This window comes from Solanum dulcamara, chromosome 1 (genome assembly GCF_947179165.1).
Source record: "Solanum dulcamara chromosome 1, daSolDulc1.2, whole genome shotgun sequence".
NCBI lineage: Eukaryota > Viridiplantae > Streptophyta > Magnoliopsida > Solanales > Solanaceae > Solanum > Solanum dulcamara.
Genome location: NC_077237.1, coordinates 4,010,741 through 4,023,353, shown reverse-complemented (window position 1 = coordinate 4,023,353; position 12,613 = coordinate 4,010,741). Strand labels below are relative to the sequence as shown.

At 34.5% G+C, this 12,613-nt stretch overlaps 1 protein-coding gene across 3 annotated transcripts; it reads right to left on the bottom strand.

Annotated features, from left to right (window-relative positions):
• Positions 1–3,998: 3,998 nt before the first annotated feature.
• Positions 3,999–12,490, bottom strand: LOC129898561 (uncharacterized). 3 transcript variants are annotated; one of them, XM_055973151.1, is made up of 14 exons: positions 12,242–12,490; positions 10,918–10,983; positions 10,794–10,842; positions 9,882–10,021; positions 8,107–8,208; positions 7,745–7,819; positions 7,528–7,631; positions 6,871–6,952; positions 6,149–6,241; positions 5,590–5,654; positions 5,443–5,455; positions 5,277–5,357; positions 4,775–4,883; positions 3,999–4,654 (listed from the first exon to the last, which is right to left on the bottom strand). In XM_055973151.1, the coding sequence occupies exons 4-14, from the start codon at positions 10,008–10,010 to the stop codon at positions 4,488–4,490; spliced, it is 1,020 nt and encodes a 339-aa protein (XP_055829126.1). In that variant the 5' UTR covers positions 10,011–10,021; positions 10,794–10,842; positions 10,918–10,983; positions 12,242–12,490; the 3' UTR covers positions 3,999–4,487. The 3 variants fall into 3 exon arrangements, with proteins under 3 accessions (XP_055829126.1, XP_055829120.1, XP_055829135.1); XM_055973145.1 differs by having other exon boundaries at positions 12,349–12,490; XM_055973160.1 differs by lacking the exons at positions 10,794–10,842; positions 10,918–10,983; positions 12,242–12,490 and adding an exon at positions 10,116–10,671.
• Between the last annotated feature and the right edge of the window lie 123 nt (positions 12,491–12,613).

Here is a 12,613-nt window from a genome sequence, read left to right as displayed (position 1 = left end):
TTTGTTGTGTTCCTTGATGAATCCATGAACTTAACGCCTTATCAGGGCGATCTTTGTTGAACACTGATCAGAATTGTCCCGAGTTTGTTTCATACATTCTTCATTTGGGAAGCAATCGTTAAACTCATGTTACTCTTTGATACGGTGCAAGGTGTTCTGCTATCCTTCTTTGTTTTTCTATTGTGTACATTGAATACACCATTTAACCATAGTTATTTTCAATGTCGCAAGTCCAATTTTTACCTATTTATAGTCAATCCCATCAATCACCAGAGTTTAAAGTTCATCCATTCTTCATCAATGACAACAAATATAGTAAAACATGACTAAGGAGCTTGATTTTTGATCTCTTGTGTGGGATTCTCAGCTATGATTAGCATAGGCCAAAAACTATGTTGCTTGAACTCTTCAAATAGTGCATTTTTTGAATAAATGTCACGGGTGTAACCAATGGTGAAGTAAGGACTTTGGCAAAGGGTGTGCGAAACTAAAGATACAGTCATAATAGTTAACATTTAAACTTCGTACACCACGTAATTTTCTGGTGAAGGATGTGCAGCGGACCACTTTTCGCTTAAGGTGGCTCTGCCCATTGATGGATTAACAACATTTTTGGAGTGTCGGAGCAACATAGGCCAAAAAGTACATTGCTTTGGAAACCAAAAATCTCAGTGACACTTGAGAAGGACATAAAAGAAGGCTATTTTGAGTTGGTGAAAAGGAAACAAAAGGGAAAAAGAGGTTTCTCAACTAATCCCAACACCAAAAGGAAAGCAAAGAATAAGTTAAAATCTAACTTTGGTAGTATTAAAAAAAGATTGCAATGGAGACATAATTTTCCTCCCAATTCCACCAATTTGAAGGAAACAAAAGGAAAAAGCAAAGATTGACAAAAGTGGAAGAGTGAACTTAAAGCCAAAATCCCAACAAAATATTTGATATCTCAAGTTATTTTCATGGGCCCTCAGAATGAGATCTAAGGACAAACATGAAAAATAATGCAATTGACTTTGTGTTAAAAAAGCATGTCTACTTTCTCTTTTAATGTTTACTTAATGGACCACAAAACATCTTACATCTTGTTGAAGTATTGGCTTGACTTTCCTTTTTTGTTCTTCCTTTCACTTAGAGACTCAAATCATATGAGCCTTTGCATCAAATCCTTCAACATTTTATTATGTTAAGACATTTTTTTTACTATCGAAAAATTCGTCTGGAGCCAATTCTTTTGGACCAAACATAGTCTTTGAAATCTAAGAGTGATGAATTTGACTCTCTGTTGTTTTTTATTTAAATACTAGATTTAGTTCGCTTGACACAAAACTGGAGCCTATGACTTAACTCTGTCTAATAAGTTTTTATATCATGGACGATTTTGAACATAAATTAAAGAAGGAAGGTTGCAATGATTCGACGATCAATGTAAATATTATCTAACTATGATTAGAGAAAAAAATGAATTAGAAAGGACTGATATAAATGATCTTGATTAATTTAGGATTAAGACATGGTTAATTATTGATTAATTAAAATGATATTTTTGTCAATCTTACAATAATAAGTGATTGATGGGAAGGGAATAAAAGAACAAATTGGATGTGGAATTTCCCCATTTGGGAATCGAATGTAACTATCATATTATCTCAATTGATTCTTGGACTCACTTTATTCTCTTATTCATGCCTCATCTCATCCTTTCAGGTCATTTGTGTCATTTTTTATTCGGTCAGTTTGCGCACATTTCAATTATTTCGTTGAGTGTATGTTTTCTTTCACTAGCACCAGTATTGAGTACGTCTGTCTATTAAGGTTTAGACATATTAGGAAGAAATCACCTAGGTCTCAGGTTGAACAAGTGAAAGGTAGAAAATATTCCATAAAATTAGTCAAGATACATATAAACTAACATAAATATTATGACTATTAAAAAAATAAAATCACCTAGTATTATTTTTTTGATCTCTACTTGAATTATCTGAATTTGAAATACTCCCTTCATACTAATAATTTAATTTAAAGTTTGACTAGAAATTAGATTAAAACATTTTAAAATACTTTAAAATAATATGATAAATGTATAGGGCAGATTAAAACAGAAACTATATGTCAATAATTTTTATGGAGGGAGAAATCTTGTTTTTCTAAATAAAGATTTAAGGCCAAAAATGAAACAAATACTACATGAAACTGAATCGCTTATTAAGCAAGTTTTAATCCAATATCTCAACCTTTACTATTATTAGTTATAGGCTTATAACCCTACCGGCTACCACAATGTGAAAAGTTATTTGATATTAATATGGTAAATACCTACGACTCGATAGGTGTAATAGTATCTCTAGAGGAAAAAAAATTTGTTTTTAATCATCATCACACACAAAAAAGTTTCATATTAACTTAATAAGATATTAAGGAAAAATTAACAACAACAACATACCCAGTGAAATTCCACAAGTGGGGTTTGGAGAAGGTAGGATGTACGCAAACCTTACAACTACCTCATGGAGATAGAGAGGTGGTTTCCGAAAGACCCTTAGCTCAAAAGTCACAGTCCCAAGTAAGAGAGAAAAACAATATATATAGCATAATGACAAAAAAAATGAAAAGCGATGCAAATTTTTACAAGACAAGAACCATAACAATAGCAAAGTAATGTGATAATCAAAGGCAATAACAACACAACTATAAAGGCGTGCCTAGACTTACGACCACCCTAAAGCGACACACGGCAAGACACCATTCTATCCCTACTAGCCTTCTATCCTAATTCGCGACCTCCACTCCTTTCTATCTAAGATCATGTCCTCAGTGATATGGAGTAACACCATATCTTGTTTAATCATCCCTCCTCAATGCATGTCTTTTCTATAAAAAAAAAAGAGAATCTTTGTGGTCCAATAGAATAGAAGTGATGTGAATTATTCAAGAATCGAGGTCGATTTGCTTTGTAAAAAAGAAATATCAACAAATTTCTACGAAAAGTTATTAATTTCAACCTTAATGTTGAATATAAATTAACAAATCCCACCCCCAAACCCCACACAATAAATTTGTGGCAAGTATTTCATCTTTAATCAGAAATCTCGAGTTTGAACCTTGAATATGGAAATCGTATCGTTTTTGTTATAACAAAGCCCTTTACCCTCATTGTGGAACTTTCCAGCACAAATCTGAATTTAATTGACCTCGATGTGAATACCGAACCCCAAATAAAAAAGGAAAAAAAATTAACCAGTCTAGAAGAAGTGAATAAACCAATGTAAATGTGAAACCATAGTCAAAATGTGTATGAATTATTGTCATCACACAGAGAGCCCATAGAAGTCAAACAAAAAAACAGGAATTTTACAGAAATGGGTGGCCACTCATCTTAGAAAAAGGTGAAAAAAAGATTCCTTTTTATTAACTCATACTACTCAAGAAGAAGACAATAGTTAAAAGCCCCACACCCAAAAAAAAAAGATTTGTTTCAATACATTTGGTTTTTCTTTTTTGAATTACTATTGTCTATTGCAGTGTAGCAGAAGCTGTAGACTCTGAAGATGCTTTCTTGATAAAATGCCAATTCATGTCAGTTATTCAAAGAATATTTTGCATACAAACATAAATTTTACATCTTCAATCACATGTTGAGTGTCCTCATTTTCACACCAGCACCACTGGATCCTATCATTTGTTCCCAAATCCATATAATCATAATTTAAAAAATGTACAATAATCATAATTTAAAAAATGTACAACAACATACTCAGGATAGTTCCACAAATGAGGTTTGAAAAAAGTAGAGTGTACACGAATCTTACCCCTTACTTGTCTCGGGAGGTAGAAAGGTGTTTTTTTGATAGACCCTCAGCTCAAGAAAAATAACGGAAGTTAATAAACCATGATAAGATACTATAGAAAGCAAGACAAAGCATTTTATCAGATAGCAACAAAAATTGAAGGACAAGAAACTACGGGAGAAATACTACAACTATTAGTATGGAAGCCTACTAACCTTGCACCCTAATTTGTGTACTCCACAACCTCCATTCTTCGAGAAATAAAATAATGTACAGCAATACAAATTGTAACATCAGTCACAAGAGGGTATAATAAAACAAACCTTAAAAGCAAAATTCTTAAAAATACCCAAACTCCTAGTTTTAGAACATGAAGTAGCAATCTTTTCAACTTTTTTGATAAATAAACATAAAAAAAAATTCTAATGGTGGTGGCCGAGTCAGCTTGTCGTGCACCTTGACTATTCTACCAGGTACATGCTACGTTCCACTAGTATAGGTACTTCTCTGCCACCAAGTTGTCGAACATAAAGTAACAATCTTGAATAATACTACCCAACTAGCTAATCAGACGTGAGCCCCTCTTTGAGGGGAATGAGGGATCAAGAGACAGATAGGGAGGCTTCTATGATGGTAGGTGGGGAGGATTAGATGCTGACCTCCAGATCCTCTTTTTTTTTTTTTTGGTTTTTTGTTTATGAAGCTTTACATTGTTCCAGCAACCATTTTAGTGGTTTCTGGCTGGTAGGGCAACTGTTTTCCAGTATTTTTGGTGGCTTCGAATTCAAAAACATTGGATCGATAAAGCTCCTCATCTTGAATAACAGGAGGTATACACCATGTTCCAAGAGACGGGCCTGCCGTCTTCCCGCCTAATAATCAAAAGGAAGCCAGTTAAATTTTGGACGAATTCTAAAGGAATAGAGCAAAATCCTGATAATAAAGATCAAAGTTGAAGGACTCGTTAAAAAATTAATGGGCGAAAATATAACCTTCTTTAGTAGCTTCTTCGCATCTCTTTTGATAGCTCAGAGAAAGCTCGGGATCAAGAGCTTTCAACAGATTATCATACTTCTCTTCAGCTTCAGTTATAACTTTTGCCTGGAATTCGCTTCAGTTAGCTTCTACATTGAGAAAAAATAATCTCGAGCATTCTTTCTTTCATGTTTCAAGTACTTATTGCAACATTTTGTTGCAATATGGTTGAATCTAAACAGTTTGCATCCCCTTGGAAGATTTAATCCGACATTTCTAAAACTAAATTGGTCAAATGTCCTCGATCCTCCTAAACGCTCCACAAGTAGATAGTTCAATTGAAGCAAATACAAGATTATGTGATCTATAACAACATCCCAAATGCACTCTTCACGAACCAGTTGTGAACACTAAAGTCACTATAAAAGGAATAGAAGCTCCAAGACGGATATTCTTTATTTCCGAAGACTCAACTAGGCCATGTTCAAAGCATTTATCAGAACAAACACAATTACTTACCAGCATTACTGGTGCTGCAGAAGCCCCATAAATTCCATTGAACATGCGCAGAATATTGAAACTATTCTCTAACACATCATCCTGTGAAAAAAGAAAAAGGAATAATTCATCTTTCCGCATGAATTCCTTAAGAGGGTAAGCAAATCGTTAGAATTAAAAGATTCACCTCATAGTCAAACCTGGCATTATCCAGTCATTTAAGATCATTCAGATTTATCACATCAGAAAAATCAGAGAACCCGTATTAATTGGGAAGCAGAAGAGCTTTTCTTATCAGAATGGAAGTAATAAACATCATTTACCGGATACTTACAAGTCATCGGATATCTCCACAAGGAACTCCGATATTGACAAAAACTCCATATGCATATCATTGACCTTCAGAACAGTTTCAAAAGAAACACATGAACACAAAATCACAACATAAAACGATTAACGCATATGGCTAAAAGAATTATCAACTAATCATTGAGAAAATTACATTGGGAAATAATACACATGAAATCAACTTCACAAATTACAACATAAAACAATTGATTATTGCACTACTCAATAAGAAATTCTACTGGGAATGATATGCATGGAGTACTTCACAACTAGTAACTCTTCTTGCCTTTTGCGCACACACAACCCTCCCTAGAACCCACTTGTATGATTTACACTAGGTATTATGTTGTTGTCATCTCAAGAACCAACAGTTTGATATGAAGATGGCAAATTATAAACAATTTTAGCACCTCTCAATATACTTCAATTTATAGAGAAGGAAAATTATACTGAAGTTACATTTCAAAGGTGAAGATATCACAAAGTTTCTAGTCAAAGCAAAATGTTTAAGAAACTAATGACCACTACTTCCTAAAGAAGTATACCTTTTCACTTCTCAGTTGATACAACAGAAGATTCAGCACCCGGTAATCAAAGGACTTCAGATGAATTGCCCTCATGACATCTTCAACTGAAATCTGTTCACAGAATCGTTGATCAAAACCATCCATGGAAATAAGATAGGGGCTCAGAGAGGATATGAGTCACAGTTTTAAGGAAAGATTATAAGTCAGCTAATCTTGCGATCTAAAATCAAATATACATGCATTTCAGGCACGATAGATTACGGTTTTAAATAAGTGAGCAACTGAAAGTCTGAAACTGCTTTTTTAAGCTTCCCAAAACACATGAAAAGATCATGACTTTATTGTTTAATACACTTATCAAGATAATATCTATCCCATAAATTTTCAGCTTTGGGTCAATAGATCCTTGATAGAACTTCGCCGACAGTATGCTAGAATGCATTAGGTATTTTTATATTTTATACAGCATAGATCCGGCAAATGAGTCTGTATATTGGATATGTCATTCTAAAGATTGCTTTCGCACCCAAATTCATGCATAGGTTAGGATTATTACTCTAATTCACAACCTAATGAAAATCAAGTAAAGAAAAGACCACAACTTAACGACTCTAAGAGGTTCATGGCATTTGAATAATTAGATTCAAGAAGACTATCCTGAGTAAATCTTAATCAGAAAGGAATAGTAGATAAGAAACTTGTGGAATTTGATCAATTTGTTCAGTATAAGGAATCAATACCTCTTGTTTACTCCCAAGTGCATGACACAGCTTTCTTTCCAGATACCAATATTCTACTCCACTCCTAAACTCTTCTCTTACCCTAAACAAAGTGAACAAACACTTAAAAGTCGCAGCATAAGAATAAACCCAAACAATTGAAAGTTGACCAGCAAAGTGTCTATAGAGTATTTTACCCTAGAAAAGGACTACCTTTAGCACAAAAACAGAAATCAAACTTCAAAGAGCATGCACACGAAGCAAGGAGACAAAGAAAAAGGAAAAGAGAGAAAAAGAAGATATCTTGTAGACAGATTTTGCGCTCTTTCTTTGTCATTCCTGTGCAATCACCTTCTTCTAAACTTTCTTTAGGGAGGACTACATGGGTGAGTAAGAAAGGTAAAACGAATGACTTACTAACTGATAAAAAAGAACAAAAAGGAAATGTAAACAGAACAATGGATGTAACAAAGGGACCGGTAAAAAAAAGAAAACAGAAAGATATTCTATGAGTGAAATGGTCTTCAAAAGATTTTCTGGAGAAGTTGTCAGTGAAAGTTAAGTAAGCAAAGGTCTTATTGAAATGATCCTAAGGAGAAAAATAACTCCAGCATGGTTTGGAGCTTCACAAACAGAATGGAAAAGGATAAAAAGGAAAATAACTATAAGAAGTTAGACCTGTCAGTCAAAAGCCCATGCTGCTGAAGTAAAATACAAAGAGGTCTAAATGGATCATTGGTCATCATTCTCAAAGATGTAAGTTCCAAGCTTTGTTTTGCTTCCTGCACATAATGGAACACACGGAAATAAGGAATTGGATTCAACTATAAGCAAGTAACAACTCAAATGCTCCTAAAATATTATTAATGAGAATCTTATGTGCCTGTAGTACTACCACACTGTATTCACGATATGATGATCGACCCATCCCCACTGATGGCTGCAGCAGTTTCTCATTTAAATTATCCAACTGCATCAAGAAAGATCTACGAATTAGAAAAAGGTTGGGATGTTCCCCTTCTTAGCTACCCAAGGGGAAAGAAATAGATCTTTACACTGTCGTGTCCTTTTACCCAAAAAAGCAAAGGGGGAGAAAAAGGAGCGAAGCAGAGGAAAGAAGTCACAGTTGTTAATAAGGAAAGTATCTCCTGTTGAGATGATGAGTAATTTAACGAAATTCCATGATCTGTCATGTGCAACAAGCTTTTATAGAAGTGTTTCAAACCAAAATGATCAGCAGCCTGTCAGTATCCCTACCTGATAAATGTAACTTTCAGTGAATGAAAGTATCGGTAGGTATCTAAACATACACTGCGGTTGGTGAGGATCCATTTTGTGAAACATAAAATAAGACCTGCACTGGCACACGAAACCAACATCAGCTTATTATTTCTAAAGGTCCTAGAACAATAAAAAAGAAGAAAATTTGGTCGGCCAACATAAATAATTTGATGCATGATGTTAAAGAGAAATTAACCCAGCCTTGCAAGTCAGCATACATGCAGAATTTTCCAATATGATTTCAGAGTAAGGACAAAGGATGAATTTACAATAAGATGTTTGAGAAACTAAGCCAAATTGGACAACTGGAATGCAATGGTTTAACTAAAGAGTAAAGGTTAGGAATTATAGTGGTTAAGAACATTACACCATTCTCAGTTCTTACAGGCTAGAAGGGGATAAAGACCTGCGACAGGTATTATAAAGGTTAAGAACATAAGATCATTCTCAGTTATTCCAAGCTAGAAGGATCTAGCACAAAGAAAGAAGAGAATTGCCTTCAATATATGCTTAAAAGGTAGTCACCAAATGCGAGAAGCCAGTTTGTTGGATTATCAATAATAGCTTATAGAATGGAGCCTCTTTATGGCCAAAGTTCAAGTGCTCCTTTGGTTAAGGAATGTGAAGGCATCAAGATGACTTACGACAGTCATCCTGCCTATGGATGCAAAAGTGCATGACCAGATGAATGATCCCAAGCCTACTTTCATCTAAGCGGATATTCTTCATTTCATAGTTAATTTTTTTTTTTGTATAGTTTTTCTTATCAGATGTTGGTAAAAGGTTATTCTTGAATAGAATAAGAAATAATAAGTACTTCTAAGTTTTTAGCTAGTTCCATTTTATCTTCTTTTTTTAATTATCCATTCTATTTATCCTTAATCCTTGATAACATTATATATATAGCAGCACTAATTTTTCCAGCAGTTTTCTTGAGCCAAGGGTCTATCTGAAACAACATCTCTACCTCACACAAGGTAGGAATAAGGTCAGCGTAAACCCCTATCCTCCCCAAACCCCACTTTTGGGATCTTACTGGATATGTTGTTGCTGTTGTTGTAATTTTTTCAGCAGCTTCATACAATTCCCCCAATTTAAATTAATGCCTGGGATATTTTAGACAGCTGTCTTTATCAATCTGTCCCATTTTAACCAATATGAATGTAGGATAATTAGTAAGATGATAACCTTCATCTAGAGTCTCATCGTCTCAGGCATTTACCACAAATAGGACAAATCTTTATTTGATGAAGATGCATTTGCTTTATCTTGTTCACCAACCCAACATGCACCACAGTTAAAGCCACCAACCTTTTCATTTATCCACTTCTTATTACTACAATGAGGATAGTAACAAAGATGAGTTTGAAAACTACCAAACCACCCTATATTAAGTACAGTTGAACAAGTCCTAAGCAGCATAACTTGTTCAGAGGTGAGAACTACAACTGATACGACATCATAAGTACTAGTGGAGTAATATGAATTGAAAAAAGATGCTACAACTTTCAAACCATTCAGTCCTAGATTGATGAGATGTTCACTGTACAATCGAATATCAACTTGCCGACAAGCTGATTACGATGATTTCCCCAACATACAAAGAAGACAGCAAAAACCTATGGTCAATTGCGAATTTTATCTTCAGAACCTTGGATTGTTTGCCAGCAATGTACTGAGACATGTCCACAGACCAAAAATGGTAATATAAACAGCAATCCTTAAGATCCTCAAGGAAAATAAATACTCACAAAATCTTCTAATGTAGAATTAGCTCGTTGCATAGCATCAAGTCCAATCATTGGCATATCTTCGGATCCCATTTTAGATGGATTGGGTATAACCTTATCACCACAATCAACTGGACCAGTATTTACCATTTGTTCAACACCTGCAAGTAAGTTAAAGGAGAAAACAAGCTAATTCCCTTTGCTCGCGTAAAAAGAAAAAGCAAGTTAATTACAGGAAAAACAATACACTCTCACGTGAATATCGGGGAACTGGAAAATCTCATATGTTTTTATTACTACTGAAATGCCTCCAGCTGATATGACAAGCTTGTGGTATTTTGGCTCATCAGATTTCAAAGTAAAGGTTTTGTCAACCCCCTCCCCCAATTCCTTCTACTTTTTCTGATTTGCGCTCAATTCATAGTGAGTTACTAATGTAGGTTTATCATAAATCAACCAAGATAGAAACCTCGTGCTTCTGTAAGGCATGACCTACTTTTTGAGAAATTATGGGGAGAAAGAGAGCAATAGATACAAATGTAAGGGGGAAGGTCAAAGATTGAATTATACTAGTAGCACCTGTAATTGTACACAAAGAAATTAACAAACTAATAGCATATTTGAACAAGATATGTTTCATGTTGTGTAGGAAATCACCAAGCAAAAGGCATCAAAATCCCAAAACATTTCCATAAGAACACATTTAACAAGTAAGATGGAAACAAAACAATCAGATTTTTTGAATTCCCTTTTTTTTTTTTTTTTGCTTTTTTTGGATCAGTAATTTTCAGGATCTAGTCAATACAAGTTTTTTATAAAAATTCCAAGGAAATAAATTACACAAATAAAAGGACCAAAATCTCAAGGGATGAAAAGAAGTGAAGCAGAACCAAAGAAATGTATTGTGCATGACTCTGGTTCTGTAGAACACACCTTGCTCACTAGCACACTGCAATGCTTCCTCAAGGAAAGTATGTGAAAACTGCCAAAGAAACAATATGTATGTTCACTGCAGCCTCTCACACAATTGAAAGAGCTTCTAGAATTCGATGCAAACCTTTGGCACATGGTCAATAATCACTTGGCACTTGGCACAAATGTCAAGTTCACAGCATCGTGATACCTTCATTGATATATGAATGATATTAGAAAGCGACTAGAAAGTAGAGAACAACTCTTAGTGTACATCCTGATGTAGCAATACCCATATAGTTACACAAGGAGAAACACACCGACCAACTTAAAATCAGTACAAAGGATCCAATAAAAGAGAAACACAACCAATCGACTGTACCGCCAAATAATCAGCCCTGAAATATATCTGAAGGCATTAAAATGAAGGTGGCTCAGCCTTCTTTAGGGTTAGAGGTCGAGATGTAATTACTATCTCTCTTTCAGAGCCTTCATATTCCTCTCACAGTCGGCAATTATGACTATCTACATCTTGAATTGGTTGGAGTATGTATCAGTTATCCTAACTCCATTATGATTTGGCAATTTACAAACAGTGTACAAAAGCACTCTTCCTCTGAAGAGTTACAAAGTCAATAATGATCTATCATAGCTGCCGAGTTAGCCACATTTGGGGGAAGAATAGACAGGGTCACTCTGCGTCCAGCTAGAACGGAAAACATAAGCCCATTTGGTCTTCTTCTATGAAATGGCCTCAAATGGGCAGTAAGTTACATAATGATCTTGCTTACTAGATAACTTTCTTGGTGAAGGAGAAAGAAATAAACAAGCTAAGCAAGTCTCATTGAAAGCACAAACTCAAATTGTGACAAAGATTTTCACTAGAAGGGGCTGAAGCTATTGGAGGATACTTAGTCCTGCTATAACTTAATATCTAGCTGTTAAAGAAACGATCTACCTGAAAATTCAAGAGGTTTTAGACATTAGTTCCGTTTACTCTGATATCAAATTAGTAAAGTAACACCTAGCTAAAGGAGTCTGCTTTCATGATCCTATGAGGAAGTGTTGCATAACTAACAATAATAAAATGGTTTTCACAAGAACTCTGAGAGGGTGTAAAAAATATAGATTAAAGTTCAATTTTTCAACTCAATACAACATAACCACATCAAAGCTCCTTTCTTTATTCACTTTTCAACTCCCAAATTCCCGTTTCAGTTTTTCATTACTGTCACTAACTTTCAGCATGCATCAAAACCCACAGAAATCTTGATCCTAACTCCTAAAAACAACAACAACAACAACAATAACACGTCAATCCCAAACTAATTGGGGTCAGCTATTTCAATTCTCTATACCCATTCCACTTCATTTGAACTCATTTCACCCCCATACAAGAAAAATATACATACATACTGCAAATTGAGCCTAAAAACTAATTCAAGAATCAAAAAAGAAGGAAAATTTACAAAAGAAGGACTAAATCTGCAAGAAAACGAAGAGAGCTGGCATTATGGGTGTTGGTAGAAGAGCTAATGATACAGTGAGACTCCATCATTTATATAATTTTCTGTACATTTTCTAGCTTCTTCAGTCCATCCATTCTTGTGGGGTTACTTTGATTTTTGCTCTTTTCGTCTTCTTCACCCTTCTTATCGTTTACCGATGAAAAGAGCAGCTCCAGTTCCAGCTCCAACACACACAACCACCCCGACCAGTCTTGATTATGTTTCAATTAAATAATTCAACTTTTTTAATAATATATTTTAATTAAATACTTTAAATTTTGATTATATTTCTATTCAATTATTAAGTAGTTAGGTTAATTATATAAAATATAT